Source organism: Archocentrus centrarchus, chromosome 1 (assembly GCF_007364275.1).
Source record: "Archocentrus centrarchus isolate MPI-CPG fArcCen1 chromosome 1, fArcCen1, whole genome shotgun sequence".
NCBI classification, from domain to species: Eukaryota; Metazoa; Chordata; class Actinopteri; order Cichliformes; family Cichlidae; genus Archocentrus; species Archocentrus centrarchus.
Window position 1 is genome coordinate 32,928,592 of NC_044346.1, and position 26,886 is coordinate 32,955,477.

A 26,886-nucleotide genomic window follows, 5' to 3' on the forward strand; every position below is an offset into this window, starting at 1 on the left:
TGGGGAAAGGGGGGGAAAAGAAGGAGCAAGAAAGGAGGTAAGGGGCAGTGAGTGAAGATGGGAGGAGTGTGTCTGGGTGTGGATCTGTCATCCCACTGAAGGGAGTAGCTGTGGTGTTTTGATCAAAATCCAGCAGATGTGGGAGAGAAAAGGGGGGTGTGAGTGAGAGAGAGAGAGAGAAACAGGGAAAGAAAGGGGGAGGGAGTGAGAGAGAGAGAGAGAGAAATATTTCCACCCACCCAACAAGGAGACACACTCATAAACAGCAGGCAGACCGAGTGAGAGTCAGAAAGACACAGAATCTCAGGGCAGCACCAGTTCAAACAGCAAGGCAGACAGAAACAGGATTTCATTGAGAGGAGATGTTTTATTACAGAGCAGGAAAAGTCACACACTCAAACAGACACACACACTAATAAACACAGCGTGCCACCCAGACAGACAAGCGAGGACTGGCTAAACCCAAGAAATACGACCATTAGTCATTTAAGGACACACACTCTCTCCCCCTGTCACACACAAATACACTCACTGGTGCTGTTGCTGAGAACGTGCACGACCCAGTGTGAGGAGCAGTGCTGATCGACCCCAACAAGTGGAGCATCAGGGAGAAAGGAGCCAACGAGTGGATGGATGCCTTTTGTAGACTCAGTGGCCTGGACCCTCTATGGGTGAGTTCATGATGTGTTCACTGACCCTGGAATCATTTTTATTTGCAGAGTGTGTGGGGGTTTTTTTCAGCCACAGTCACTTTTAAATAATAACCATTTCAGTTATGATGCCTGTGTCACCTGTTTATTGATGCAAACTGTGTGTTAATTTAATTTGAGCTTACAGTCATATCTATGAATTGCTAAATGAATGAATTCAAAAAGATGTTTTTGTGATTTTGATAGAATGAATTGAGTATCAGCATTTGTTTAGTGAAGTTTACGCACATGAATACATTGGCATAATTCTTGCTGACTCTCTTAAACTCTTTTTAATCTAATAATTTAAACAATCAGTGTCATTATCATTAGCCTGATTAGCAGTCTGCCCTGCTGTTCATCATGATTAGATGAATTGCTGGCGCTAATAGGTAAATTGAATGAAAAATATTAACCTTGTGTGTTTTAAGATGAAGAAAGGAGTGAGTTAACTTAAAATGTTAGCTGGCAGCAGTCAGCTGTACAGGAGAAAACCCACCATACACTGGCCTTCTCAGTATGTATGTAACAGCACATTAGCAGTCTAATCTAAAGCATGTCTGAATGTGAGAGTTTACCTTTGACTGGTGTCATAGTTGTGTGTTTATCGTCACTGTGCTCTGTAATTCAGCTCTATGCGATGCTGACAGGATGAAATACATCACAGTGAGAGTGCTGCTGTAACTGAAAATGGTTTTTAGTTTTGTATATTTACAAAACTCCACACTCTGAGTCCCAGCTCAAAAATAAAAGGAACGGCTGTGAGCCAGCTGGACTGCCAAAATTATTAAATGCATTCATTCACAACTTGACTTTTTCAACCCTCGTCCTTCCTCTTTCACCCTGTTTCTGGTTCTTGTTACAGCTCGTTCTCTGTTTTTTGCTCCTGCAAAACCTCAAAACAACTGCCATCAAACATTGCCGAGAAAGTGAAAGTGTGTTACTGTATCTTGTGAGACTTCAAAACACAGATGTGCTGTTCTTACAGGATGTTGTAACAGATGTTTTTGTGTCTTCTTAGCCACAGAGTATCTTCTGTCATTAAATATACTGACCTTTTACATACTTTGGAAATGACATCATTGCTGACTCACTGGTCACAGCCTTGGGTTAGTAATGTTGATTTATATGGATCTAATACTGAACTTGCACAGTCCAGCTCAGCAAACTGATCCAGAAGCAGCATGGTGGTTAGCACTGCTGCCTCACAGCAAGAGTGCTAACCACCAAGAAGGGCCTAAGTTCGAATCCTGGGGCCTTTGTGTGTGGAGTGCATGTTGTCCCTGTGTCTGCGTGGGTTCTCTCTGGGTACTCGGCCTTCCTCCCACAGTCCAAAGACTGTTGGGTTAATTGGTTACTCTAAATTGTGGGAGAATGGTTGTCTGTCTCTCTGTGTTAGCCCTGTGACAGAGTGGCGACCTCTCTGAGGCGCATGCTGCTGCTCACTCTGTGGCAGCTGGGATGGCCTCCAGCCCCTGCACCCACCCCGGGACCCTGAATTGGATAAGCAGAAGAAAATGGATGGAAGAAATTTGAAAGAGCTTAATTTAGGTGCTAGAAGTGTGTTTAGTTCCTTTCTTTCTTTTTTTTTTTAGATCAACCTAATCTATAATTTGAACAGCGGGACAAAGTGAGACAGCCAGGGGAGTGATCAACACGCCCTTAAATTACAGTGTCCATAGTTTATACACGTCACATACTCACGTTAGGTAATTCTCTAACAGTTTTTCCTCAACTCAAGGGCATTATAATATACTGAATTGGTTTCTCAAATGAAGAGGACATAAAAGATTCAGAGGACAGTAAATGTCTCTGTTCTCCACTTTCCCATCACTGTGCTTGTCAGGTAAAAATAGACACTGTTGGCATCTACTAGAGTACTGAAACCATTTCAGCCAAGGGTCAGAAACAGGACTGAGGGGAAAAAAAGCACAAGAAAGAACTTGGAAAGGTTTTGATAGGTTGGATGTCATCATAAAAGTACGCTGCTCATCTGCCTGCCATTCACCACAGAACTCAGATGAGTCTGTGAAAGTAGCCACCCACTCACTGCCTCTCAAGCAGTTTTTCACTTAAATGCATTTTGGTGTAGCAGACCACACAGAGACCACCTGTATAAAGTATGTGCAAAATGATGCGCTCGTTGCATAACTTTAGCCAGGTATGTTTAGCCAGGCATCCAACGATTTGTATCGTTTCTGATTTTTACTGAAACAAGCAGCCGACAGTCAGCTCATGATTTAGACCCTTGTGGCGGTAAACAGTATTGGTTTATGGTAAACTTGAATTAATCACTGTTCATGGTCAGACAAGTCCCCTCAAGCTGCAGCATCAGTCTGTGTAAAGTATCACCTGCTGTGGTTCACTCATAGAGGTGTAGGTGGATGGTTGTTACACAATAACCCTGCAGCTGCCAACAATTGTGGCCACTTTACCTTATCCCAGTTGGAAGTCTACCAGCAGAGCCAGACTTATGTGCCATGCTAGAAGCTTTAAAACCACTTCCTGTGGTGACTCCGCAGGGCAGTCTTGTTAGCACAGCCAGACACCCTGCCCCTCATTAGGGCAGCGAGGTGATAAACAAGGGAAGCTTGACAACAACAAGCCATTTAGCTCCAAGTATCTTTTTTTAACGACGGACAGACTATCTTGGTTGTGCTGCTGTTACATAATCTCAGCGTTTTGGCAGCATTTGCTCAACACACCTCGTCTGCACAGATTTTTTTTTTTTATAGTTTATGGTCTTCATTATTACTAAAGTCCTTGACCTCATAGTTTAATTTGTTGACATTTACATTGTCCTCCTCAATTTGGGAAACAAGCCAGAGATGTGGTCAGGGAAAAAAAATGATCACTGACTCAGCTTTTTAGTAAAAGGAGGCCTTTTCCAGCGGGACTGGGCACAGACACATTTTCTGTTGACCTGCTGCGGTTTCACTCTCCACTGGATTGATGGATGAAACGCAGGACCTGCACCAAGTGTGGATTCTTTGCACTTGGCCCTAACCTACTTACTCTGTCAGATGATGAATACAATCTCACAGTTTGACCTCAGTTTCTGGCTTTTAAGTATATTCTTTTGATCTGAACTTTTGAACTTCTTATGTGTTGCAGGACTGGAACCGTACATGGTACACAGCCAACCCAGACCTAACCCAGTGTTTCCAGAACACAGTGCTGGTGTGGGTCCCCTGTATCTATCTGTGGTTGCTGGCCCCTTTCTACTGTCTTCACCTCTACTGCCATGACCGCGGACACATTCAAATGTCCTGCCTCTGCTCTGCCAAGATGGTGAGACATCACTTAAATGCTGGCCACTCTTCAGTTTTTCCCATAACCGAAAGAAGAAAAGAAGGCAAAACATTTGCCATTTTTTTCTCAGAAAGATACACAGTTTAAACACAAATGTATTTGGCAAATTCAGTCTCCTCTTACTTCTCTGTCCCGTTCAGGTGCTGGGTTTCCTGCTGGCTTCATTTGGCTTTGTGGAGTTCTTCTACATCCTGTTGGAGAGGAGCCAGGACATCCAACACCACATGGTCTTCCTGCTCAGCCCTATTATACGCAGCATGACTGTGGTAAATACTGCGGCTTTGTTTCAAGTGTTTGCGCACAAATACATCTGTCCAAATCAAAGTCAATCTAAATTTCATATTTTATTGAGCTTGAAAAGGCTATGCACACTTGCAAGACATTTGGAAAATTGAGGATGGGAGAAGCTGAATTTATCAATTCCTTAGTCACCCAAAACACTGTAGTGTGTTCTTAGTGTTTGCACTAAGGGAGAAACTACATATAGTCCAAATGGGAGCAATAACATTAAAACACAGCATTAAAATTCTAAGCCAAAGACTGTAGTAATAAGGAAGCAAGCTCTACACTGCACGTTTTTGCAGGGCTGTTAAACACAGACTATAACTGTTCTATTAATGCAAAGTAATTATCTAATTGTGCATTAGTTGCCCAGGATTTGTATATAGTACATATACAAATGCATATAGACTGATTTGCAGCACTGCCATTTTATCTCCTCTCTGAGCTGCTTTAGGTTAAGAGAAAAGTTTTGGAAATATTTCAGCTTGTGTCCTGCTGGCTCACATGTCAATCTGCAAATGTTGGCCAGACACTGAGGTGCAAAGATGCACCACTGTGGTTAGATTTATGGTGTATCAGGCAATGCAAATATCACAGTACCCTGCCTGTATTTGATAATCACTCATCAGAGTGCAGAGCACCTATATACTGTAATGGCATCAGTTACTGTTTGATGTGGAGTCAATGTAAATAAATACATGTATGCAAAGTTCCAATGCAATGAAAATGTGACTCTTAGGTGCTTTTCTAGTGGCCATGTTTCATAAAGAAATATAACACTTCAGCTATGTTAAAAGACAAAATGCAGTATGTATCACTCTTTTCCAAAGTATGTACAACTGTGTTCCATTATAGCTGTAAAATATCTGAAACAATATGACCATAATGTAGCATGGCATATACCTTGGAAACAGTACACATTGCGTTGTGGCCTATTTGAAATATTATGCTTTATAATGTTCTTTAGTAGCGTTTTCTACTTGATACATCATTTCAGGTTACAGGCAGGTAGCTGGGCAAACAGCAGTTGTCCATTCCATAAATTAGAGCTGGTGCTTGACCAATTGTGTATTAGCATTCAAACGAGTTGCTTAGTGGTGGAAGAGCATTGACTAATCTCTTGCTTCAATCCAATCATTTGACTTTCTTCCAACTTTTTTGGGCTGTCTTTAAAAAAAACACACACACAAATCCAGTGAATGCAAAGACAATGACACACAATTGTAGTCTGAGTTAACCCTAATTACACAGGAAGATTCAGTCTTTATATAGGCTACAGGTGTACTGTTGGATTGGAAGTTTTGATGCCAGATGCTCCTCTGAGCGCCATTGTTCTGACCAAAACTGTATTTAAGCTTGATGGGTTCAGCTGCAGCGTCACTACAAAAAATAGGAAAAGATAAGGACAAAATAGCCCTCCAGTTCCCCTTGCAACAAGAATCCTCATTTGGGTATAAACCAAACCCAAAATTAAAAAAAAAAAAACCCAAAGCAAAAAGCTCAGACTCAAATGTTTAGATCTGAATCAATCCAAGACATGTGCAGAGTTTGGAAGTCTATGAGAGATCTCTAATCTTTACAAATGTTGTTTGTCTCTTCCCTCGAAACATCTTGAAGCAAACCATACTGGCCCTCATGACCTGGATCACAGTGGTGTGTAGGGTGAGCTGTGGAACATTATTTATAGAAAATAACGGCCAGTGTGCAATCAGAGAAATGTTTTGACCTTTGTTGATGGAAAAAAATCCCCAAATGTTTCTGAGAACATCGATCCCACTCATTTTCAGTAGATCTTAAATGATACTTAACTTGGATGAAAAGGCAAAGGAGAAGAGGAGTATAGCTCAACATGGGTGGCATGGCAAGTTTAAAATGCTGTTTATCCTGAGCAAGAGTGATAGAAAGTACAATGCTGTGCAAGGGTGCAGAGGCCAGACAGGAAGGATTGCTGCGGTCCTATGAACCTATAAAGTTGACCCACAGAGTCGTATAAGTTTACGTACCGCACAAAGTTTCCTCTCTTTGCAGCCTCATACAGGTCCTGCTCAGTCTCACTCCCTTCAAGTCAGACGGCTTTGTCCACCTGTGGTCTTTTCAGACTCTTGAGTAAATACCAGCATGTGTTTGGGTTAAAAATACACTGAGACGTCTCTTGTATCAAAAGGATAAGTCTCAAAAAAGGTGCCTTATTTGGAATCTATAATTTCTCACACCAGGGGGGTGAACAAAAAAGCATCTCCTAAATCATATCAGGAACATGTCACCAATCTTTTAATCTACATGCCAGACTTATCTTTATTAAAGGATATAATTTTCTAGATGTTGATTCTAGCCACATACCGCCAACCGGTCCCTGGGTGCAGGAAAGGAACACTGAGCTCTTGTTGCTCTGAGGAGTTTGTTTTGTTGCCCTTCAACTGAAGTTAGTGTATGGGAACGCTTTTGCCCAAGTCAGTCAGCCCACGAATGAACTGCGGTGAATACTGATGCAAAGTACACACATGACACCGACTATAATCAGTAATACAATGACGTAAAGCTCCTACTCCATCCCCAGCACTGCACACGTCCCATGTAATTATAAGGTCGGGGTTTGATTCAGGCCTAGTGATGAAGTTAGTTCCACCCACTGACTCCTACAAACAGATGGGCTTATAGTTTGCAGCAATATGGTGGCAAGACAGAGTGGAAAGCTAGGAATAAGCGGGACCTTGCATTTGTATACTGACCTAAGGGTAGTTTAATGTTAAGGTTGACTGTGGCCGATGTGACTTTATGTGTTTGGGAGCAAAAGAACCAGCAAACAAAAGAAAGTTCTTGCCACGGGCTTGGTACAACTGACTAACATAGAGTGGGTGTAATAGATGTGGTGTTAAGCAGTCCCATAGAAGGCTTGAGAATATTCCCTTGAATTGATCAAAGATCCTGCAGCATACTGTATGTTCAGCTTGAGAAAACAGGGCTTCATTAATAATGAAGTCTTACTTAACTCCTGCAGTAGTCAATACAATGAATTGAGCAATAGGTCAAATGATCATGTAAAATCACATCATTCCTATCGATGAACCCCCAGAGCTAATCAGCTAATTCTCCCTAAACAGTCAGCACTATTTTAGCATCTTTCAGCTAATTGTTTTGTATTTATGATAACCAACGTATATCTACTTTTAGACTTAGCATAGTTAAGAAGATTGTTTCCATATGCAGATGAAAGGTTCTAGCTGTTCTGTGTACTAAAAAAAAAAAAAACATACAATTATTGACTATTGCATTTGTTTAATGTTTATATGTTGCTAGGCTGCCCCTACACATCATGCTGTGTTATGCTGTATTGAGTTACTTGCCTCACTGGCACTGTAAGACACTTTTATGTAAATGGAAGACCAACTCTGGCATAAGGAATTCATCTTTTTCTCTAATTGCACATGACAATAATCGTAAATCTTGAGTACCCGCTGAACATATAGTATTTAAGCGTTTAGTGTTTAGCTGACTAGAGCCACAAAATTGAGCTAAAAGAGAGTTACTGCAGGACTGACATTGCTCAGGTGCGCACAACTGCAATTCCAGACCACAAGCATTAAAAGGCTGCTAATCTTTTGCTAACAGCACTGCCGAGTTATTTATATTAAGCCAATAGATATTTCTGGCCATATGTTTAAAAAAACATTCAGTTAACGCAGAATAAATTGCCAAGTTGGGAAAAATATTAAACCAGCTACTTAGGAAGTATTGCTAATTACAATAGAGTCAGTCCTAAAGCATATAAAAATATTTGACATTTGAGTGTTTTGAGTTTGCATGTTGTTCACATCCCTTATATACTGTGTCTGTGCCTTTCCCTCCAACTTCCCAAACACATTCATGTCAGGTTGACTGGAGACTCTAAATTCCCCACATGTGTGGCTGTAAGTGCCCGTCTATTTATATTCTTTCTCTGATGGGCTGGCGAGCAACAAATGTGGAGAAAAGGAATGAACAAATGTTCATTTATTTGAATAAATGTTTCATCATCACTGCGACACGAATATTTTTTTATATCAGCATAAAGATGTTCACCCTCTTTTCACAAAGTGCTTTAGGCTGCGGGGGGAAAAAAGTTATATAACTGGCAAACCAGCAGTTTATAACAGGACAGCACTGTGGCTCATCCCAGAGAAACCAATGTGGTGCTCATTATGAAACCTAAATCCGCTTTCTCTCCACTTGGTGATGAGCTGGCACGGTAAAGTGACGTCTCACTTGGCCAGGCGCTCAGTGAGGGACCAATTACAGTGGTTCACGGGCAGATGCGTGCCTCCTCTGAGCACAGACAGATAGCCAGCATGTCTAAACCAAATTAGTCTTTTTTTTTTGCTTGTTTGTTTGTTTTTTTGGGAAAACAGGAACGTATATGCAGGCCATCCAGCAGACATCATTTTTATAAAGGGAAGAAAGCCAAGTCATATTTATGCCTGCAGCCAGGGAATTCCCAGTATCGGAGCAGTATCTTTTTTTTTTTTTTTATAAAACCATAGACTGCAATACACTAGCTCAGAGAAAATCTATGCTCTGTGGAAAACACCGTCACTTACAGCTAATTGGCAGAGAACCATTGCTTTATCTTCAATTGAATTATAAGTACTATGTGTGGCATCCAGTGACACCCACAGCCATTAAGTATCAGCATCCTGCAATCATGTGTTTGTGTTAATAAGCGAGGTAGCCTCAGTGACATTAACCAGAAGAAGTTTTATTACACAATATCAAGTCTAAGTTTGTCCACGAATCAAAGGTCCTGCAAAATGTTAACCATAGTTTATCCCAACATTGGTCACTTTTTTCAGTCATAACATAAAACCATTATTTGTTAGCTAAAATGAGCTCAGTAGCACATTGCACCTGCAGCTACTATGATTATTTCCACCAAGAAGGTTATGTTTTTGGTAGCGTTTGCGTGCATGTGTGCCCTTTTGTCTGTAGACACGACAGCTCAAAAACTTTTGAATAACTCTGATTAAACTTTGTAGGGGTGTAGAGTGGAGTCATGTTAACGATCCATTAAAATTTTGCTTATATCCACCATGGTCTTCAAGCCTTATAACTTGTGTATTGCCAACATATAGAAAGTACTGTATAAAGATTAAAAATATCACATCTATAGTGAGCCACCTTGGTGGAGGTTTGCACTCTCGGACTGATTCTTCTGTATTTGGTTTTTGTCCCTAAATGAATTTTGCATTCGACTCACTGTTGTGCTGGATAATTATTGAAATTGGTTTCTAAGCTGTTATTAGCTAGTTTTGCTTATTGTTGAGTGGGAGAGAAACCTTGGGAATAAACAGAAATTATTCTTCTAGTTTTAGTTTTTTGGGGCTTTTTTTTGCACAACATCAAACCCAGATTCTTCATACTGGCATCGGTCCATTTAGAGTCAAAAGAAAGACTTCTGGAAGATATAATCCAAAAATATACTGCTGTTTACTGCAAAATGTTGTTTTGCTTTTAAAAAAATTTGTTTCTTCTGGTCCTGCTGTCCATGAAGTCACTTCAGGCAGTTCATCAACGTGGCATCACAGATTGGAGTTTGGCTCTCTGCACTCTGGTGTTCTCTGGGATTGAGTTGTTTCCTGCCCTGTGCTGCAAGAACCACACATGTGAACTGTTAAATTAAGTCTTTCTGTCTCTCTCTGTCTAGATCCTGGCCTTGTGCATAATCCAGTTGGAAAGAATAAGAGGCTGTCGTTCCTCCGTATTCCTCTTCCTGTTCTGGGTCTTAGCTGTTGTTTGTTCTCTGGTGCCTCTCAGAGCAAAGATCCAGCTGGCCATGGATGAGGTATGTAGTTAGGCTATTAATATTTAAAGAACTTTTTTCTATACCCTTTAATATGAACATTAATATCTTGCTCCGTGTCCATGTGTGCCCATGCCTCCAAACCCTCTAAAATCAAAACTAGGTTTGGGCCAAAGTGAATCTGGAAATGTGTCCAGTTTGAACTCTGTGAACCTGCCATGTCTAAACACCGTGAAGAGGTATCTAATCAGCTCTGCTCCTACTCACAGTCTAGACACGAGACTCCAGCAGCACAGCTTGAGCGATACCCTGTGTCTGCAAAGAATTTCTGTTTCATCCCCCAATTTTAACCAAGGTAGCCCAAAGTTATCACATTGTGCTGGAGGATGACACTGCCAATTCTGGTCAAGCCTGTGTGTGTTTAAGGTTTTCTTTTCTTCCTGTGTCTTCTGTCAAACACAGCAATCATTGTTGTATGGGGGTAGGTTTGTATTTTTGTTCACGCAGCCATGGGACAGTCGCATTTGCATTTCTATAAAAACACAGACACACATATCCATATTTCTGTTTTATCGTTTCTCTGTGTGACATTCCCACACTGCTTGGGGGAGAGTAATGATGGGCCTGGGATAAATGCTGGTGAGACATGGCAGCCCAGGGTCAGACCAGAGGAACGTCAGCGCTGTGTTTATGGCCCTACACTGCTGTAAACACAGCCAGATGGAAATCTATGCATTCACACACAATGCAAAGCCATATATGATTTACACACAGATGCTTTAATTTCAGACAGACACACATACACATTGTGCTCATATAACCATCTATAAATTTATACTACAGTATATCCTCCATATCTTATTTCTAGGTCACGATGGACCACATCTGTGTGTCAAATTCAGTTAATTTTTGGGGGGCTTTTTACCACATTCTCTGCTCCAATAACTGTTGATGCTGGCAGCTAGAAGATGTTATATCTCAAGAGTGACATTAAAAGTTTCAGATTTGTAGACAGCGCCAATGTTCACTGTCCCCTAAAACTCATAAAACAAAGTAAGTGATAATTCCTGGTAGGCTAATTGGCCTAGCCTGCCACAAAGCCCTCTCCAAAACAGTAAGAAGTTTTCTTTCGCTGTGAAGCAGCAGAGTAGCACAGCTCAGCAGTTTTATTCTGTGTGGACTACATATGGTGCTGAGATGTGCTCTAAATATTTATAAAGAAAGTGTCCAGTTCAAATTGCAGCGTTGACAGCTCAAGTTGACAGAGTTCATGTTTGTGGACCCTGGGCCATTCTTAGTTGCTTGACCTACATTTTTCCCAGCCACTTTTGGACCATCCTGACCCTGTTTTTCCCAGTGTGGCCGGATCCATTTGGCTTCTTTGTATCGCCTGTCTGGGCACAGCACCACACTTTTGAGAGAAAATTGTTTTACTGTTTACCATGGCATCAGACCAACTCGTATGCATAGCCATACTGCTGCATAGCGCACAGTCTGTGGCAGTGGCTCTGACCCAGTAGTAAACAAAGCCTCTGCCAAAACCCAGAGTTTCTGTATGTCAAGAATAACATGCAAGTCCTATATTTCACAAAAGGTTCTGAGTGGTTAATACTGCAGCTGCTCCCTTGATTGAAAGTAAGGGTGCTGGTTTGTGAAACCACAATCTTCCTATTTACAGATATGGGCTCTTAGCGTGACTGTGAGACAGATTTAACTGTTGCTTCATTTATATAAAGCACACCATTAAAGACTCTGGGTTTTCACCCTGATTTAGCCTAAAGGTCCAAAATACTCTTTATTGTTTCTGTGATCTCGGTGCAGAAACCATCCTCTGCTGTACAATGTGTATGCAAGGAAACGGCTATGTAATGAAGTTGGTGCTGTTGTGAAACTGCACAGAAAGCCACAGTGGTGATAAATGATGCGTTGTACCACAGTCAGGATGTTGTGTGATTTGTTAAGTAATATTGAAAGAGATGAAACAACCAAAACACATTTTGATCCAAATGAAAACCCTCGTCATGTAAGAGCGGTGTTATTTTTCTGTGGCGTGAGCTCAGCCACAAAGACAATTAATTGTGTCCCAAGTTTAAAATAAGTGTCTAACTTACAAAACTGAAATCGCTTGAAACAAATAAACTCAAGGAACTCTAACTGTAGCATTCTGACATTATCAATCTCTTTTTTTCATTGTTTTTCTGATTTGTTCCACAGGGCATCACCTCTGATATTGTACGATACCTCGCCTTCTTCTCCTACTTCACAATCCAGTTGGCCCAGCTATTCCTGTGTTGTTTTGCAGACCAGCCTCCAGAGGGAAAAACCATCTTGGAAAAGGTAGGCAGAGGAGAATGTATCCCGCTTATGTCAGGAACGTCCTCTCTGATCCGATATCCAGGATCGAAAAATGCCTGTGTGGCTATCCTGTGGTTTTCAACTTTTGTTGTCAAGACACTTTTCACTTTTGGAGGAAATGATGTGATTCACATCCTCCCTCCTTTCACTCTCACATATCCACTTTGGCTTCCTGTGAGAGGTGTGTGAATGACTATGTGTGTGTTTGTGTGTGTGTATCTGCGCGTGTGCTCTCCTGCATACCTTTAACGCTACTCACTCACTTTGTGAGATAACATCGAGACCACTGCTTAGAGTCCATGACCACACAACAGCGAAAGCAATTACTTAATACAGATCTGACTACCCCATCAAACATGAGCTTGGCAAGATGTTGTTGTGCTCAGAATAGCAAGCTGTTTGGGGGCAGCTCACAATTGAATGAAAATGAGCTTCTAATTAATCAAACAGACATGTGATGTAATATCTCCCCAGTGGTAAACAATTGAAATAGCTGGAAAAGTCCCCTAACAAACTGCTGGCTAGCAGTGAGGACGCTGAGGGTACAGAAGCCACAGTCTGCCGTGGTGGACACACCCATTTTCCTCCACCTCCTCCTCTGCTCTGCCCCATGCTCTGGTTAGAGTTACTCATAGGAAGAGAGGAGGTGAGGACACAGAAAGTAAGAGCACTGGTAATGATGAGAGCAAACACCCCGGTGAGGGGGTGGCAGGGTGGAGGAGATGCCAAAACGTTTGCGTGACGGGACAAACTTTGTGTTTGTCTGCATGTGTATCCTCTTGTTATAGTTTGTGATGACACATTTCCGCTCTGTCTGCACTAGACCTCAAAACGTCATGTTCACCGTGCTCTAACACTGAGCGCTATTTATTCTGTTCTGTGGGAGTTCATGGCCTTTGCTCCTCAGACTGGACCACCTGAGTGTACAGTGCTGTTTACACACATTAGCATTCTTAGACACACCCCTCACAAGTGCACCATTCAACCATCAACCGATGGCCTCTGTTAGGATGTGTGTTTCTCAAAAGCCATTTAGTGGTGACAGATTTACAGCGAAAACAACAGTGAGTCTGGTCTTTAATCTGTTGCAGAATCCCTGTCCTGTGAAAGATGCCTCTTTCCTGTCAAAGATCCTCTTCTGGTGGTTCACCGGGTAAGATGGTTCTTTAAAACCCTTTCATTTTTAGGCATTGGCTGAATCACTACAGCAACAGTTTGTCCTTGTTTACAATAATATGTTTGTTTTGTGTGACTCGTCTCCCATGTTTCTTCCTCAGACTTGTTGTCAAAGGATATCGTACTCCGCTGGAAGCAGGGGATCTGTGGACCCTGAGAGAAGAAGACACGTCACAAAAGATCATCTCAGTTCTGGAACAGGACTGGACAGCTGAATGCGCCAAACTTCAGAAGTGAGAATTATTTAAATGTGATACATTTAACCTGGTACTCTAGGTATTGACAGCAGTACTGCAATGCACTTTGTATATATTGCCTTACAGTCCCTAGTATGGCCAGGATTACGCTCTCTTGCAGACACGTACACAGACATCTGCAGACACCACAATCACATTATTGTTCTGCTTATACTACTTTCTAGTCCACTTGGAGTCTGCCTGGGAGAAGCATGTGCAGTTGGCACCCGCGTAGTGTTGTGGCTTGATGGACAAGTCTGTGGTGTCACCGCAAATTGGAGGGTTCAGTAACAGCTGTGCTGAGCGTCACGTGCAGCCCCTGATGATGAAATTTATGTCATTCATACTCTAGTGGACCCTTGTGTACTAATGGAAGCAGAAACTATAGCAAAAACTGGATGCTCCAGTTTCTATAATGGAACCAATAACATAATTTTGATTCGCCCTTCTCACCTGATAAACACTCATCTTTCAAACTATGCGTATTAGCCAGCGGTTGGTGCGTGAATCTGCAGCAGAAACACAAAGAAATGGCATGTGCAGGACATGCACATGTTGTCTTTCATGTTCCTTGTGTCTTGCTATTTTGACGCAGGCCTGTGATCCCCTGTACTCCTCTCCTTATAGTCATGGCCAAAGAATCAATCCCATTTTATTACAATGTGGTCAAACATCAACGTGGTGCTAGTCGAATTAATGGCCCAAGCAGAGCACAGCTGTAACTGTGGCGAATTAAAATTTGGGATGTCTCATCACCACAGGCATTTAGGGCTAAAAATAGGCCCTGAGAGGCTCACTTGAGGACATACAATACCATAATGCCAAGACTAGAGCTCTGTGCCATTTTTGAGGCTTGTTAACACGATCAAGTGCTTTGAAAGCAGTCGTTAAGTCTAATAATTATTTCAGCAAATGATGTTTTTCTCAGCTGCGAGCAAAATCAGTGATGGCACGAAAAGAAAAAATTGCTTTTTTACAGTTTCACGTTAAAGGCAACAGCATGTTTGTGCATCTTTGACGTAGATGTCTGTAACTGTGTGCATTTCTTCCCTCTTGTAGGCAGGAGAAAGCCTTAGCAGCAGGTGTGGCATTGGGAAGCCGACTGCCAGACCAGGCTCAGCTCCTCAGGAAGTTGCAAAAGGAGCAAAGCTCTGGCTTCTTCCTCCTCAGAACACTAGCACGCAATTTTGGGCCATACTTCCTGACCGGTACTCTGTGTATCATATTCCACGATGCCTTCATGTTCGCCATCCCTCAGGTGCTGAGGTAAGACTTAAACGAAAAAAATCCACCAGAACCCCAAATTTAACTCTTATGAAAGCCATCTGGCTTTAAATAGCTGTACTATGACCTGCCAATATTAGTAGATATTAAATGTATCTCAGCCCAGTATCATGAGGCCCACGGGTATTTTTTTTTCCATTGCTGAAATTCCCCCAGATTCTCTTATGAATACAATCCACAAGTTTTTGTAGGACAATTTAGCATAAAGATAGAAATGAAGCAGCTGTAGTCTGATAGAAAGAGGGTTACTAAGCATAAGAAACTGTGTCATTATATTTGGAATGAGATACTGTTGTTAAGTTCTCAAATATAGTTTTTTCACTGCTTGGAGTCCCACAAACCAAATGGCATTGAGTACTGTATTAAGGAAAGCTACAGTCAAACCCTTCCAAACCTCAGCTCTGACTGAAATTACCTGGATGCACTGCAGTCCAGGCTAGAGTAAAATAAAGTTTTATTGTTTACTGCTGGGAAAATTCAAGAAACAGCAGACTAAAATACGGCTGTCTAAAATATCTATATATATATAGAGAGAGATAGACAGATAAATAGCGTTAAGGGATTTTGGTGATTTATGACAACAGCCGAACAACAACTGAAGCTGGCAGCAGTGAAAACAGGTCATGGCTGACCCGCCACCCGCCGCACCAGCCCACCAGTCAGACTGGAATGTTGTTGTTGATGCAAAGCACAGAATCAGTGGAAGTGTTAATTACGGTCATAGAGCTGTGAGCAAGAAAAGTAGACGAGACCACAGCCGTCTTTGCTCCAGTAAGGAGGACATGAAGAGAGGGAGAGGAGGCTCTAAATGGCAGAAATGCAGTTGGACCACAATAAGGGAGCCGCTGGCCAAGTGTGAGGGCAGCCTGGCCACAGGCTGAGCTCTGTTGTGCAACCCAAGCTACTTTGTGAGGACCAGTCAGCCAGCAGCCACAGCAGCGCTCAAGGACATTGGTTAAGGCACACAAAGAGAGTCAGATAATACCAGATTGAATCAGTAAAAAGAGTAAAAACCTGTCTGCGCCTGTTTTGCTTTGCATCATTCACTACTTTCCAGGAAAAATATAGAAACAGTGCTTTGATACAGAGGTTGAAGACAAAATTCAACATGTGCAAACTGCTGAACACTGGAATTAATTAACCGTGATCTATTTTTCCTCCTCCATAGTCTTCTGTTGGCTTTCATGAGAGACGAAGATGCACCCCTGTGGAAGGGCTACTTCTACGCCACGCTCATGTTCCTCCTGTCTTGCCTTCAGTCCCTCTTCAACCATCAGTACATGTATACTTGCTTCACAGTGGGAATGAGGGTGAAGACAGCTGTCATGGGCTTGGTTTACAGGAAGGTGAGTAAATCTGTATCGACGCACATGAAGCCACTAACCAGCATAGACACACAACATAAATTATGTCGTAAGTGGCAAAAACAAAATCTTTATCTTCTTCCAGACTGGAAAACGGTTCTCAGTGTGTGATTAGCAGCTTTTACCTAAGATGAATGATTGTGTGAAATCTTTATGAGGATATAAAATTACACGGTAAACAATGCTAAAATGTCTCTGTCTCTTTTGTCGTCAATCCAGTCTTTGGTGATAAACAGCTCTGCCAGGAGGACGTGCACCGTGGGCGAGATTGTGAATCTGGTTTCAGCAGACACTCAGAAGCTCATGGACTTTGTTGTGTACTTCAATGCTGTCTGGCTGGCTCCTATTGAAATTGCCCTTTGTCTCTTTTTCCTCTGGCAGGTATGTTGAAATGTAGTGTTTTCACAATGCATCCTATTCATGCACAAATGCAGCTTGACCAAAAAAAAAACAAAAAAACAAAAAAACCTTGACAGTTATATCCTCTCTGTTATTCAGCATCTTGGCCCATCAGCTCTGGCAGGAATTGCCACTGTCATTCTCATTTTTCCACTCAACGGATTCATTGCAAAGAAAAGAAGCAAGCTGCAGGTAAAAGCTGTTACAGGAATCCTTCACACTCGTGTTCCAGTAGCCCAGACATCTGGCATGTCAGGTCAGGGATGCCACAGCTGGTTTAGATAGTGACTGAAGAGCTGTGTGGGTGTTTGGCCTGGATGGTACATTCTCCCTTGTCCTTTTGATGTCTGGTCCATATAACATGCTTGAAAAACAATGACAGGAAAGGGTGGGCAGTAGAAAGGCATAATTTTTCATTTCTTTGGAAAAACAACAGAGGGTTCTGTAAATTTGGATGCCAGTTTAATCGAACTTAGTCTTGAATGCAGTGACCACATTCCTGGCTCTTTGTTGTTTCCTTGTTATAAAAATCACTAAAATGTAACAAGCAATAAATTCTTACTGAATTAAACAAGTTCTGTGATGTTCAGGAAAACTACTACAGCTGTAATGAGAGGAGCCAAACCCATGTTCACAAATGAATGTATGTCCTTTGTTCTGATAATTTTCTATCCGCTGTTCCCCAGTTTCAGCTTTGCATGTTTTCCTTTTCAAACAATATCAAGTAAAAACCCCTCTGTCTGGTCAACAGGAGATTCAAATGAAGTTCATGGATGGCCGCATCAGACTGATGAATGAGATCCTGAATGGGATAAAGATCTTGAAGTTTTATGCCTGGGAGAAGGCCTTCCTGGAGCAGGTTTTGGGCTACAGAGAAAAGGAGCTCAAGGCCCTGAAGAAGTCTCAGATTCTCTACTCCATCTCCATTGCATCCTTTAACTCCTCCTCTTTCTTGGTGAGAACAGTACATTGAAAGCCATGCCAATATAGAGGCTAATATAGATATAGAGCAAGTAGACCTGTGTATCTAAAGTCTGAAAATAGCTCATTCCGTTGTGCTGGACATTCGTAATCCTTACAGAAAGGTATCAGTCAAAATCAGCAGAAATTTGAAAATGGAATTGTATCTCTCGTCTCAGCTTCTTCTATCAAAAACAAGGGTTTAGTTTGCAGAAGAAAAAAGTTTACCTGTATTTAAATTTAGGCGCACAGCTCCACAGGGGCCCATTCATTCAGGACTCTCTTGTAGGTAGCATCCCATAAAAGCAGACATCCAGAGAGTGGGAATTCTTAAGAATTTAATTTAGTAATTTATTTTGTGCCTACACTGGGCTAAATCTAATGTTCAGTCAGTCACCAACAGGTATAATGTTCACCATTACACCAATTTACTGTGCCAGCATTTATTAACGCAAACTACAGCTAAGACAATACAATAATTACAAGTACTGAACACCACATCCCAACATGGTAGTGCCAGATCATCAAATCACTACGATTTATCCTCTGGAGATGTCTGAACAGAATTTCGTCTTATTCGATCAAATAACCTTGCTAGAAAGGCAAAATATTCTTAAATTATACATAAGTGGCCTGATTTTAAAGATTCAGGTCTTCAGAACAAATAGATTTGGGGCTAAGTGCCACAGACAGGGCGGGGAAGTCAGAAAGCAGTATCAGACAGCTAAAGTATTGCTCCTGGTTTTTGTCTCGGCGTGGGATAAAGCATATTGACATTTAGATCAATTTAGGCCAGTGCAATCCTTATGCTTAAAATTGAATTGTCTGTGTCTAAAGAGCATGCAGGATTCTGCCCATAAAAGTAACATTTAGTGCTTTTTTTCCCCCTCCAAGATTGCTTTCGCTATGTTTGGAGTCTATGTGATGCTTGATGACAAGAATGTCTTGGATGCACAGAAGGTTTTTGTCTCCATGGCACTAATCAACATCCTGAAGACCCCACTCAGTCAGCTTCCATTTGCAATAAGCACAACCATGCAGGTAGGTTGCATTTGTCCTCTATCTCCTAATGAGGAATGTTTTCACAGTCCTACAACAGATATGGGTACAATTAACCTACTCCCTGACTGTTTCAGGCTATAGTCTCACTGAAACGTCTGGGAAAGTACTTGTGCTCAGAAGAACTGAAAGTGGACAGTGTTTCAAAGACATCACTGAGCTCTGGTAAGAACCCCGCCCATATATAAACTATTACACTGAATGAATACACTTCCATATTTTTCAATTTCACAAATATACACAGTTTGCTTTCCCCATACAGCCTAAAATCACAGGCTGTCATAATCAATATAAGCATCCCACACGATGTAGTTGTTTATAACTGTGGACTACCACAGCCTTGTATGGATCATGTGCACTGTCACTTCCTGGGTCCCCAGGCTGACTGGTAGACAGGGTAATTATAGGATGTTCCCTTCGGCGGTTGAACGTAAATCACAGCATGAATTCAGACATATGATTCAGAGAGAAATAAAAAAATATACGGCACTTCTCTGTCTGTAATCTGTCAACACTTCCTAAGACAGCTTGTGAAAAAGCAGCAGCTCTGTAATTTGTATGATTAAGCAAATTCACTTGTAATTATGCCCCAACTGCACCCTGCTGCGTAACTTCAAGGGAAAACTTTGTTTTTAAAGGTTGTTTATCACTACGTATGAAAGAATGCTTTTTTTTTCCAGTGCTCATTGCACGTTTTGTTCATTTTAGTTGATCTTTTCTTTACTGTATAGATGGGGAAGATGTGGTCATAGAAAATGGCACTTTCAGTTGGTCTGCAGAGGGTCCTCCGTGTCTCAAACGGTACGTGTTTAGTATGTATGTGTTTAGAAAAAACGAGATTGGAAAAAAAAAATCAACAATAACATCAAAGACTTGAGGTTTACAGGAAAATTCACTTCTTTGTTACCGTGTTAGGATCAGTGTCCGTGTGCCTCGCGGTTCCCTCGTTGCCGTGGTCGGGCATGTGGGCAGTGGAAAATCCTCATTGTTGTCCGCTATGCTTGGAGAAACGGAGAAAAGAAGTGGCCAAGTTACTGTCAAGGTACTAAGCTTGTGTTCCATAACAAGGTCTATTCATAGTTTGTGGGTAACTTGTAATAAATATTGATGTTCTCTCTTTTGACTGTGTCTTCACAGGGTTCTGTGGCGTATGTTCCCCAGCAGGCCTGGATCCAGAACGCCACAGTCCAAGACAACATCATATTTGGCCGTGACAAATTGAAAACATGGTACCACCGTGTGCTGGAGGCCTGTGCCCTGCTGCCTGACCTGGACATCCTACCTGCTGGAGATGCTACAGAAATTGGAGAGAAGGTATTGAATACTTGATGAAAAAGAAAAAAAAAATTGTATTTCTTGCATAAGTTGAGTCTCAAACATTTTAAATATTTTTTTCTCCCCACAGGGACTAAACCTCTCAGGCGGACAGAAGCAGAGAGTGAGTTTGGCCAGGGCTGTCTACAGAAAGGCTGATGTCTACTTGCTGGATGATCCGCTGTCTGCCGTTGATGCACATGTGGGTCAACATATCTTTGACAAAGTCATTGGACCAAAAGGAGTCCTTAGAGACAAGGTAATGCCACATATCGCTGTCAAAGTACAGTTCATCTAGTTCAGTGCAGCCACAAAGACACTTACGCCACTTACAAGTTATGTGCTATTGTTATCATAATATGGAAACCGCCACTTTGCTGACACCTTTGTTTTCAAGAAAGCCTCAATTTAGTGTTGGATTGTGCTTACATGTTATTTTTCTAACTTGTGTGGCTTGCTACACAGACCCGCATCCTGGTGACCCACGGGATGAGCTTCCTGCCGCAGGCCGACCTCATCCTCGTCCTGGTAGATGGCGAAATCACAGAGAGTGGTTCCTACCAGGAGCTCCTCAGCCGCCACGGTGCTTTTGCAGACTTCATCCACACCTTTGCGAGCACAGAGCGAAAAGAGAGCGCCATACAGCGAGGTGAAGAGACATTTCAGAAATTCATTTTGCTGTTTTACATAAAAACAGTCTTTTAGATTCCCAGTAAGACAACCTCCACTAATAACTTGCCACTATGCATGCTTTTCACGTAGCTGGTTCCAGGAGGTCTAATGCTCGTCTCAGCATGGTCGACTTCATGCCATTCTCCAGAGACCTCTCACAGGAGCAGCTCATCGGGTACATTGACAAACACATCAATTCTCATTCTCATATTTGGAATACCAACCATCCTGTTTTATGAAACTGACCTCTGACCTCTCCTTAGGGGTGACACCACTAATACCAACCTGCAGAATATGGAGCCTGTGTCTGAAACAGACCAGGAACAAGTACCAGAGGAGTTGGGCAAGCTCACTGAAGCTGACAAGGCACGCACTGGAAGAGTAAGTCTGAAAATGGTATAAAATTGGGTGTCAGTGCCACACCCCACCATGCTCTGCAGTTACCCTCAACTCTTAGCTTGCCAGTGTTTTGCAAATGATTGTTGCTATTTTACAATTGTGCAAGTTTAATGTTTTGGTAGACAGTCACTCCCCATCGTATGTCATTTTTGGCTAAAGCAAGATAATAAGCCACTTTTCTTCAATAAAAAGCCACCTTTCCACTACCTGCCCAGCACCAAACAGCAAACAGTAGCACAGAAGCAAAGTTAAAAAAAAAAAAAATTAAAGCTTTAAACTTGCACGTTGATATTGGTCCATATCTGTTTGCTATCTAAATGTCTGCCATACTATTCTACAGGAGACCTGTTATGCTTTTTACATGTGGTGTTACAGTGGTAGATGCTCATTAAAACTGCATCACTGTGTAAACAAAAGCTCAGGCTTCAGACTTTTGTAAAGCCTCAGTTTCTGACTGGTTTTTCTACTCTTGGGTCTGTAGGATGTCAGTGAGAATGGATATCCCTAACATGTCCATGTCAGGCACACAGCTCTCAGAAAACAGTTATTGCTGTTTCAATGAAGATAAATAAAACTGTTAATGTCTGTGGCCTGGACTTGGATAAATGGCAGAAAATGGATGGATACGCCAATGAATGTGAAGACAGTTCTCTTATTTCTGCTGCTTTTTATCTATTTGTATTACAGGTGAGGTTGGAGATGTACAAGAAGTACTTTAAGACGATCGGTTTGGCCATCATCATTCCCATTGTCTTCCTGTACGCCTTTCAGCAAGGCGCCTCTCTGGCTTACAACTACTGGCTCAGCATGTGGGCTGATGATCCTGTTGTTAACGGCACCCAGATTGATACAGACCTGAAACTGACTGTCTTTGGGGCTCTGGGCTTTGTACAGGGTCAGTTAGTGGGTTTTATAAGTCCTCATTGAAAAGCACTTTAAAGGATTCAGACAGTTTACATTTTAATAAGCACTATGTCCCCCTTTTCTATAGGTATTGCTATCTTTGGTACGACTGTTGCCATCTCCATCTGTGGCATTATCGCCTCACGCCACTTGCACATGGACCTGCTGAACAACGTGCTGCACTCTCCAATGTCTTTTTTTGAGTCCACGCCAAGTGGCAACCTCCTGAATCGCTTTGCCAAGGAGATTGACGCTATTGACTGCATGGTGCCTGAGGGCTTGAAGATGATGCTAAGCTACGTGTTTAAGCTCATGGAAGTCTGCATCATTGTGCTGATGGCGACGCCCTTTGCAGCCGTGATCATCCTGCCTCTCTCTTTCCTCTATGCCTTTGTTCAGGTACATTTTCTCCCCAAAATATAAACTCCCCACTCTGATCTTTAGTTTCTTATTTGAGATGATTCTGTTGAATGTTGCATAGCAAGAGCTTGGTTCCATTAGTCTATGTTATTGGAAAGTTCTAGGCTCCAAAACCAAATCTGCTGATTTTGCCATCCACTTGTATTTTGTTTCCCACCTGCTGACATACTGTAGATGTTGCATTCTGAATTATGGGAAAGCCCCGAGCGCTCCCACTTGTTTCATTCATTAAAGCTGATGTTTTATATTTCCACTGTGGCCCACAGAGCTTCTATGTTGCCACATCCTGTCAGCTGCGCAGGCTGGAAGCTGTGAGCCGTTCGCCCATCTACACCCATTTCAATGAGACAGTGCAAGGCGCCAGCGTCATCCGAGCCTTCGGAGAGCAGTCCAGGTTCATTCTGCAGGCTAATGAGAGGGTCGACTTCAATCAGACCTCCTACTTTCCCCGATTTGTGGCCACTCGGTGAGAGGACATGCAATGATTATAAAGGGTTTTAGCTTTATTTATACATCCATTTGCTCGCTTAGGAGTTTATGAGGGATGGTGATGGTTTATAACATTAGGAGGTGTAATTGCTTTATGAAGTAGTAATGAGGACACATTTTGGAACTTCTATGCCTAAAGGCTGAATCACTGTTATATCCACAGGTGGTTGGCAGTCAATCTGGAGTTTGTTGGTAATGGTGTGGTCTTAGCTGCTGCCATTCTGTCTGTGATGGGGAAAGGCACCCTGAGCCCAGGCATTGTTGGTTTGGCTGTGTCACACTCTCTCCAGGTAAGAAGGTCTACCCACAATCACACTGTTTTGCTGGAGATGTCCCAGTATCCATCTTATTAACACCAGAAATACAGTCATTTTCACTGACCACACAGCAGCAGCAGCAGCATGAGAGAGCTAGATGGGGGAAAAAGTTAAGATTGCATTGTTTTTTACAATCAGAAAATGCTGTTTATTTCAGGAAAAGTAAAATTATTTGCACTGCATATTGCAGGTTACTGGAATCCTGAGCTGGATTGTGCGATCATGGACTGATGTCGAAAACAACATTGTTTCTGTTGAGAGAGTGAACGAGTACGCTGACACGCCTAAAGAGGTCAGTATTCCCACTACACAAAACGCACCAATCACTGCTTAGGACAATAAATCCAAAACTGTACTGGAGAAGGGTTTTTTTTTTCTCTACTCATCCTTTCTTATTGTCTGATACAGGCCAGTTGGAGTATAGAGAGCAGCTCACTGCCCGAGGCCTGGCCTCAGAAAGGTACTATAGAGTTCCAGGACTACGGACTGCAGTACCGTAAAGGCCTTGAGTTGGCTCTGAAAGGAATTTCTTTGCATATTCATGAGAGAGAGAAGGTAATTCATTTTGTGTGATGTTAAAATTGTTTATAGTCTTGATTTAAACTGTTTAATTATCTAAAATATAAATTCTGAAACCTTTATTTTTTCAGGTTGGAATTGTGGGTAGAACAGGAGCAGGAAAGTCCTCACTGGCCTTGGGAATCTTCAGGGTCTTAGAGGCAGCAAAGGGAAAGATCTTTGTCGATGGAGTGAACATTGCTGACATTGGACTCCATGACCTCAGATCACGCATTACTATCATTCCTCAGGTACAACAGTATTAACTCACACTGAGATCTGGCTTTCATCACATGAACTGTTTGCAGTAGTTGTCATCTGTATCCAGTGTAAAATGAGACAATAAAAAATTGTACTGATTCTGTTACCAGTCTGGACGATGAATGAATAACACCTGCTGTCCTCTCTCACAGGATCCTGTGCTGTTCTCAGGCTCCCTCCGGATGAACCTTGACCCCTTTGATACCTACACAGACGAGGAGGTCTGGAGTTCGCTGGAGCTTGCGCACCTCAAAAACTTTGTGTCTAATCTGCCTGACAAACTTAACCATGAATGCACAGAGGGAGGAGAAAACCTCAGGTATAGAAAGGCACATCAATATGACAATTCAGATAAAACAGCTTTTCTGCTATGTTATACTTATCTTCCCTTCTTCTCCTTTGCGTATACAGTCTGGGTCAGCGCCAGCTCGTATGCCTAGCCAGAGCCTTGTTGCGGAAAACCAAGATCCTGGTTTTGGATGAGGCGACAGCCGCTGTGGACCTGGAGACCGACACACTCATCCAGTCAACAATCCGCACACAGTTTGAGGACTGCACTGTCCTGACCATCGCTCACCGCCTAAACACTATCATGGACTACACCAGGTACATTACTATTCACTGTCTATTCGGTGAATTGAAGTAATGGTGACAATTTTTTAATTCGTTTTAGTGAGTTATTAGATAAAGATACTGTATTAGATGTTACACTGCTCAGGAAGTAAAGATGGGAATTTATTGCAGTGGACTCTGTTTGTGGGCTGTGGGGCAAATTCAAGTTTACCATGTGACAAACGTGAATTGTTTGGGGTTTTTGTTTTTTGGGGTTAGTTTTGCATTATATAACTGCAAAAATTCATGAATGCATTGTTAATTTACTCTATCAGTAATTTGTAGATACTCATTACCACACAGAGAAAAGTTATGCCTATGTTAAAACTCCTTTAAAAAAATGGATCTGGCTCTTGCTGCCTGTGGATCTGAAGAGCCAGACCCTTTGTTGGACCATGTGAAAGCATCTGCGGTCTGAGTGTCTAGATGATGGGAGGCAAATTACATGCTAGTTGAATGATGCAGGTGCAGAGATCCAGATGCAGCAAAAGAAACGATGACATGTCAGATGACACAGAGGCTGTTTTGTGCCAATAGAAATACAGATGTGCCTTGAACTTTATTACACACCTATATGGTGGATGTAAACAATATTGTTTCTTTTTTGCTGCTTTGCAGAGTTATCGTCATGGACAGAGGCCACATTTCTGAGATGGACTCTCCAGCCAACCTCATCTCACAGAAGGGGCAGTTCTATCGAATGTGTCGGGAAGCTGGGCTGGTCTAGGTCTCTGTTGGGCTTTGGCCGTGGAACTGATGACCTGGTGTACAGATGTGGCACCTTATGCTTATGGCTCTCCAACACACATTAATTTGGGCCATTCCAAACTTTGTGGCAGCTCTAAAACACCTCTCTGTGAGGGCATTGTCGATGAATCTCAAGAGCATTTGTTGGTTTTTAACACACTGTCCCAAGTCAGGAAAAGACATTGTTCACCTCAGACAATGAACACTAAAAAGGAACGCTATAGTGGATATTTGAGAGTCTCTGAGCTATAAATGTTGCATATCGATTAGTGGAGTCAATTTATTCCATAAAAAAGATTAGGCCAAAGGCTGGAATGAAAGGGTACCACAGATCTTAAGAATTTTCATTCTCTTTAAGAATGGGAGCTATATTATTTTTGTAGGTTTTTTTTAAGTGTTTATTAAGCACATGGTGTATTTTTTTATGTTTTCTCAGGCTTAAATATGGATGTTTACTTACTCTATTTTAGCCTTGTATACCAAAGAAGAGGCAATTTAATCATTTTGAAATGATAAAGTCTGTTTTGTCTTCTTGTCCCAGAAACTGGGTCAGGAAATTCTCTGACACACTAACCTTCAAACGGTTCGCACTGGCAAACGATGGGGAAGTGAGGTTTGTACAGCATTCAGAATCTAAGCGTGTGGCAGCCAGTTTGGAGTTTTTATGTGTCAGGGGAAAAAAAAGGAAAACATTGAAGTGAGCCAGCACATTAGTAATCATCCAACTATGTTGTGGCCATTGTTTATTTCTGTCAAAGTAAACACATAAAAAAGTCAATCGAGTCCTTTCTGGTCAGATTTAACCTGACACCGGTAGTGAAAACCACCATGAATGAAGAGAATGCCTCGTGAAAACAATGGAGATAAATCTCTGTGTGATTGTCTCTCAGTGTCTACCACACAGACCCAGGCTGTACACACACAGAGAAGATAAAAATCAGTATTTTTTTTTTATGGTGCTGACATGTTGATTTTTACTCTCAAGTCAAAGGATGAACCCTATGAACTTTTCAAAGAGAAGAAGCATTTACTGTTTTGTCTTACTGGTTTAGACAATGTATTCTAAGAGAAACCCAAGTGTTTATTTATACCATATGACAAAAATGTATTAAATGTCCTTAAAATTATGAGGATTATATTATATTTATACTTTTTATAACAAGCTTGATCATTTTCACTGACCTTTTACTGTTAATGTCTTTTGTTGCATACATCATGCTGGAAAATAAAATTTATTTGACTCAGTGACTTCACATTCTTATATGAATAGAGGTGAAATTGGTTTAGAAAAAAAAAAAGAAGTGC

General features: G+C 41.8%; 1 protein-coding gene across 1 annotated transcript; it reads left to right on the forward strand.

Moving 5' to 3' along the window:
* Positions 1-284: 284 nt before the first annotated feature.
* On the forward strand, positions 285-26,758 carry abcc6a (ATP-binding cassette, sub-family C (CFTR/MRP), member 6a). Its single transcript, XM_030729517.1, has 31 exons — positions 285-671; positions 3,804-3,980; positions 4,142-4,267; positions 9,961-10,098; positions 12,271-12,393; positions 13,503-13,564; positions 13,689-13,820; positions 14,883-15,089; positions 16,276-16,453; positions 16,691-16,852; positions 16,970-17,062; positions 17,622-17,825; positions 18,725-18,871; positions 18,967-19,054; positions 19,621-19,690; positions 19,805-19,931; positions 20,027-20,203; positions 20,295-20,462; positions 20,669-20,852; positions 20,966-21,050; positions 21,139-21,256; positions 21,962-22,169; positions 22,266-22,576; positions 22,864-23,063; positions 23,250-23,376; positions 23,594-23,695; positions 23,812-23,958; positions 24,054-24,212; positions 24,375-24,541; positions 24,634-24,828; positions 25,453-26,758. Exons 1-31 carry the CDS (start codon positions 630-632, stop codon positions 25,559-25,561), a joined length of 4,533 nt encoding a protein of 1,510 aa, XP_030585377.1. The 5' UTR covers positions 285-629; the 3' UTR covers positions 25,562-26,758.
* Positions 26,759-26,886: the final 128 nt, after the last annotated feature.

Bases quoted from the DNA above. Each gene is read 5' to 3' on its own strand.
- abcc6a (XM_030729517.1), top strand. From the start codon at position 630: ATGGATGCCTTTTGTAGACTCAGTGGCCTGGACCCTCTATGG. The intron at 20,204-20,294 runs GTATTGAATACT...TTCTCCCCACAG, and splicing joins CTACAGAAATTGGAGAGAAG to GGACTAAACCTCTCAGGCGG. The intron at 20,463-20,668 runs GTAATGCCACAT...CTTGCTACACAG, and splicing joins AAGGAGTCCTTAGAGACAAG to ACCCGCATCCTGGTGACCCA.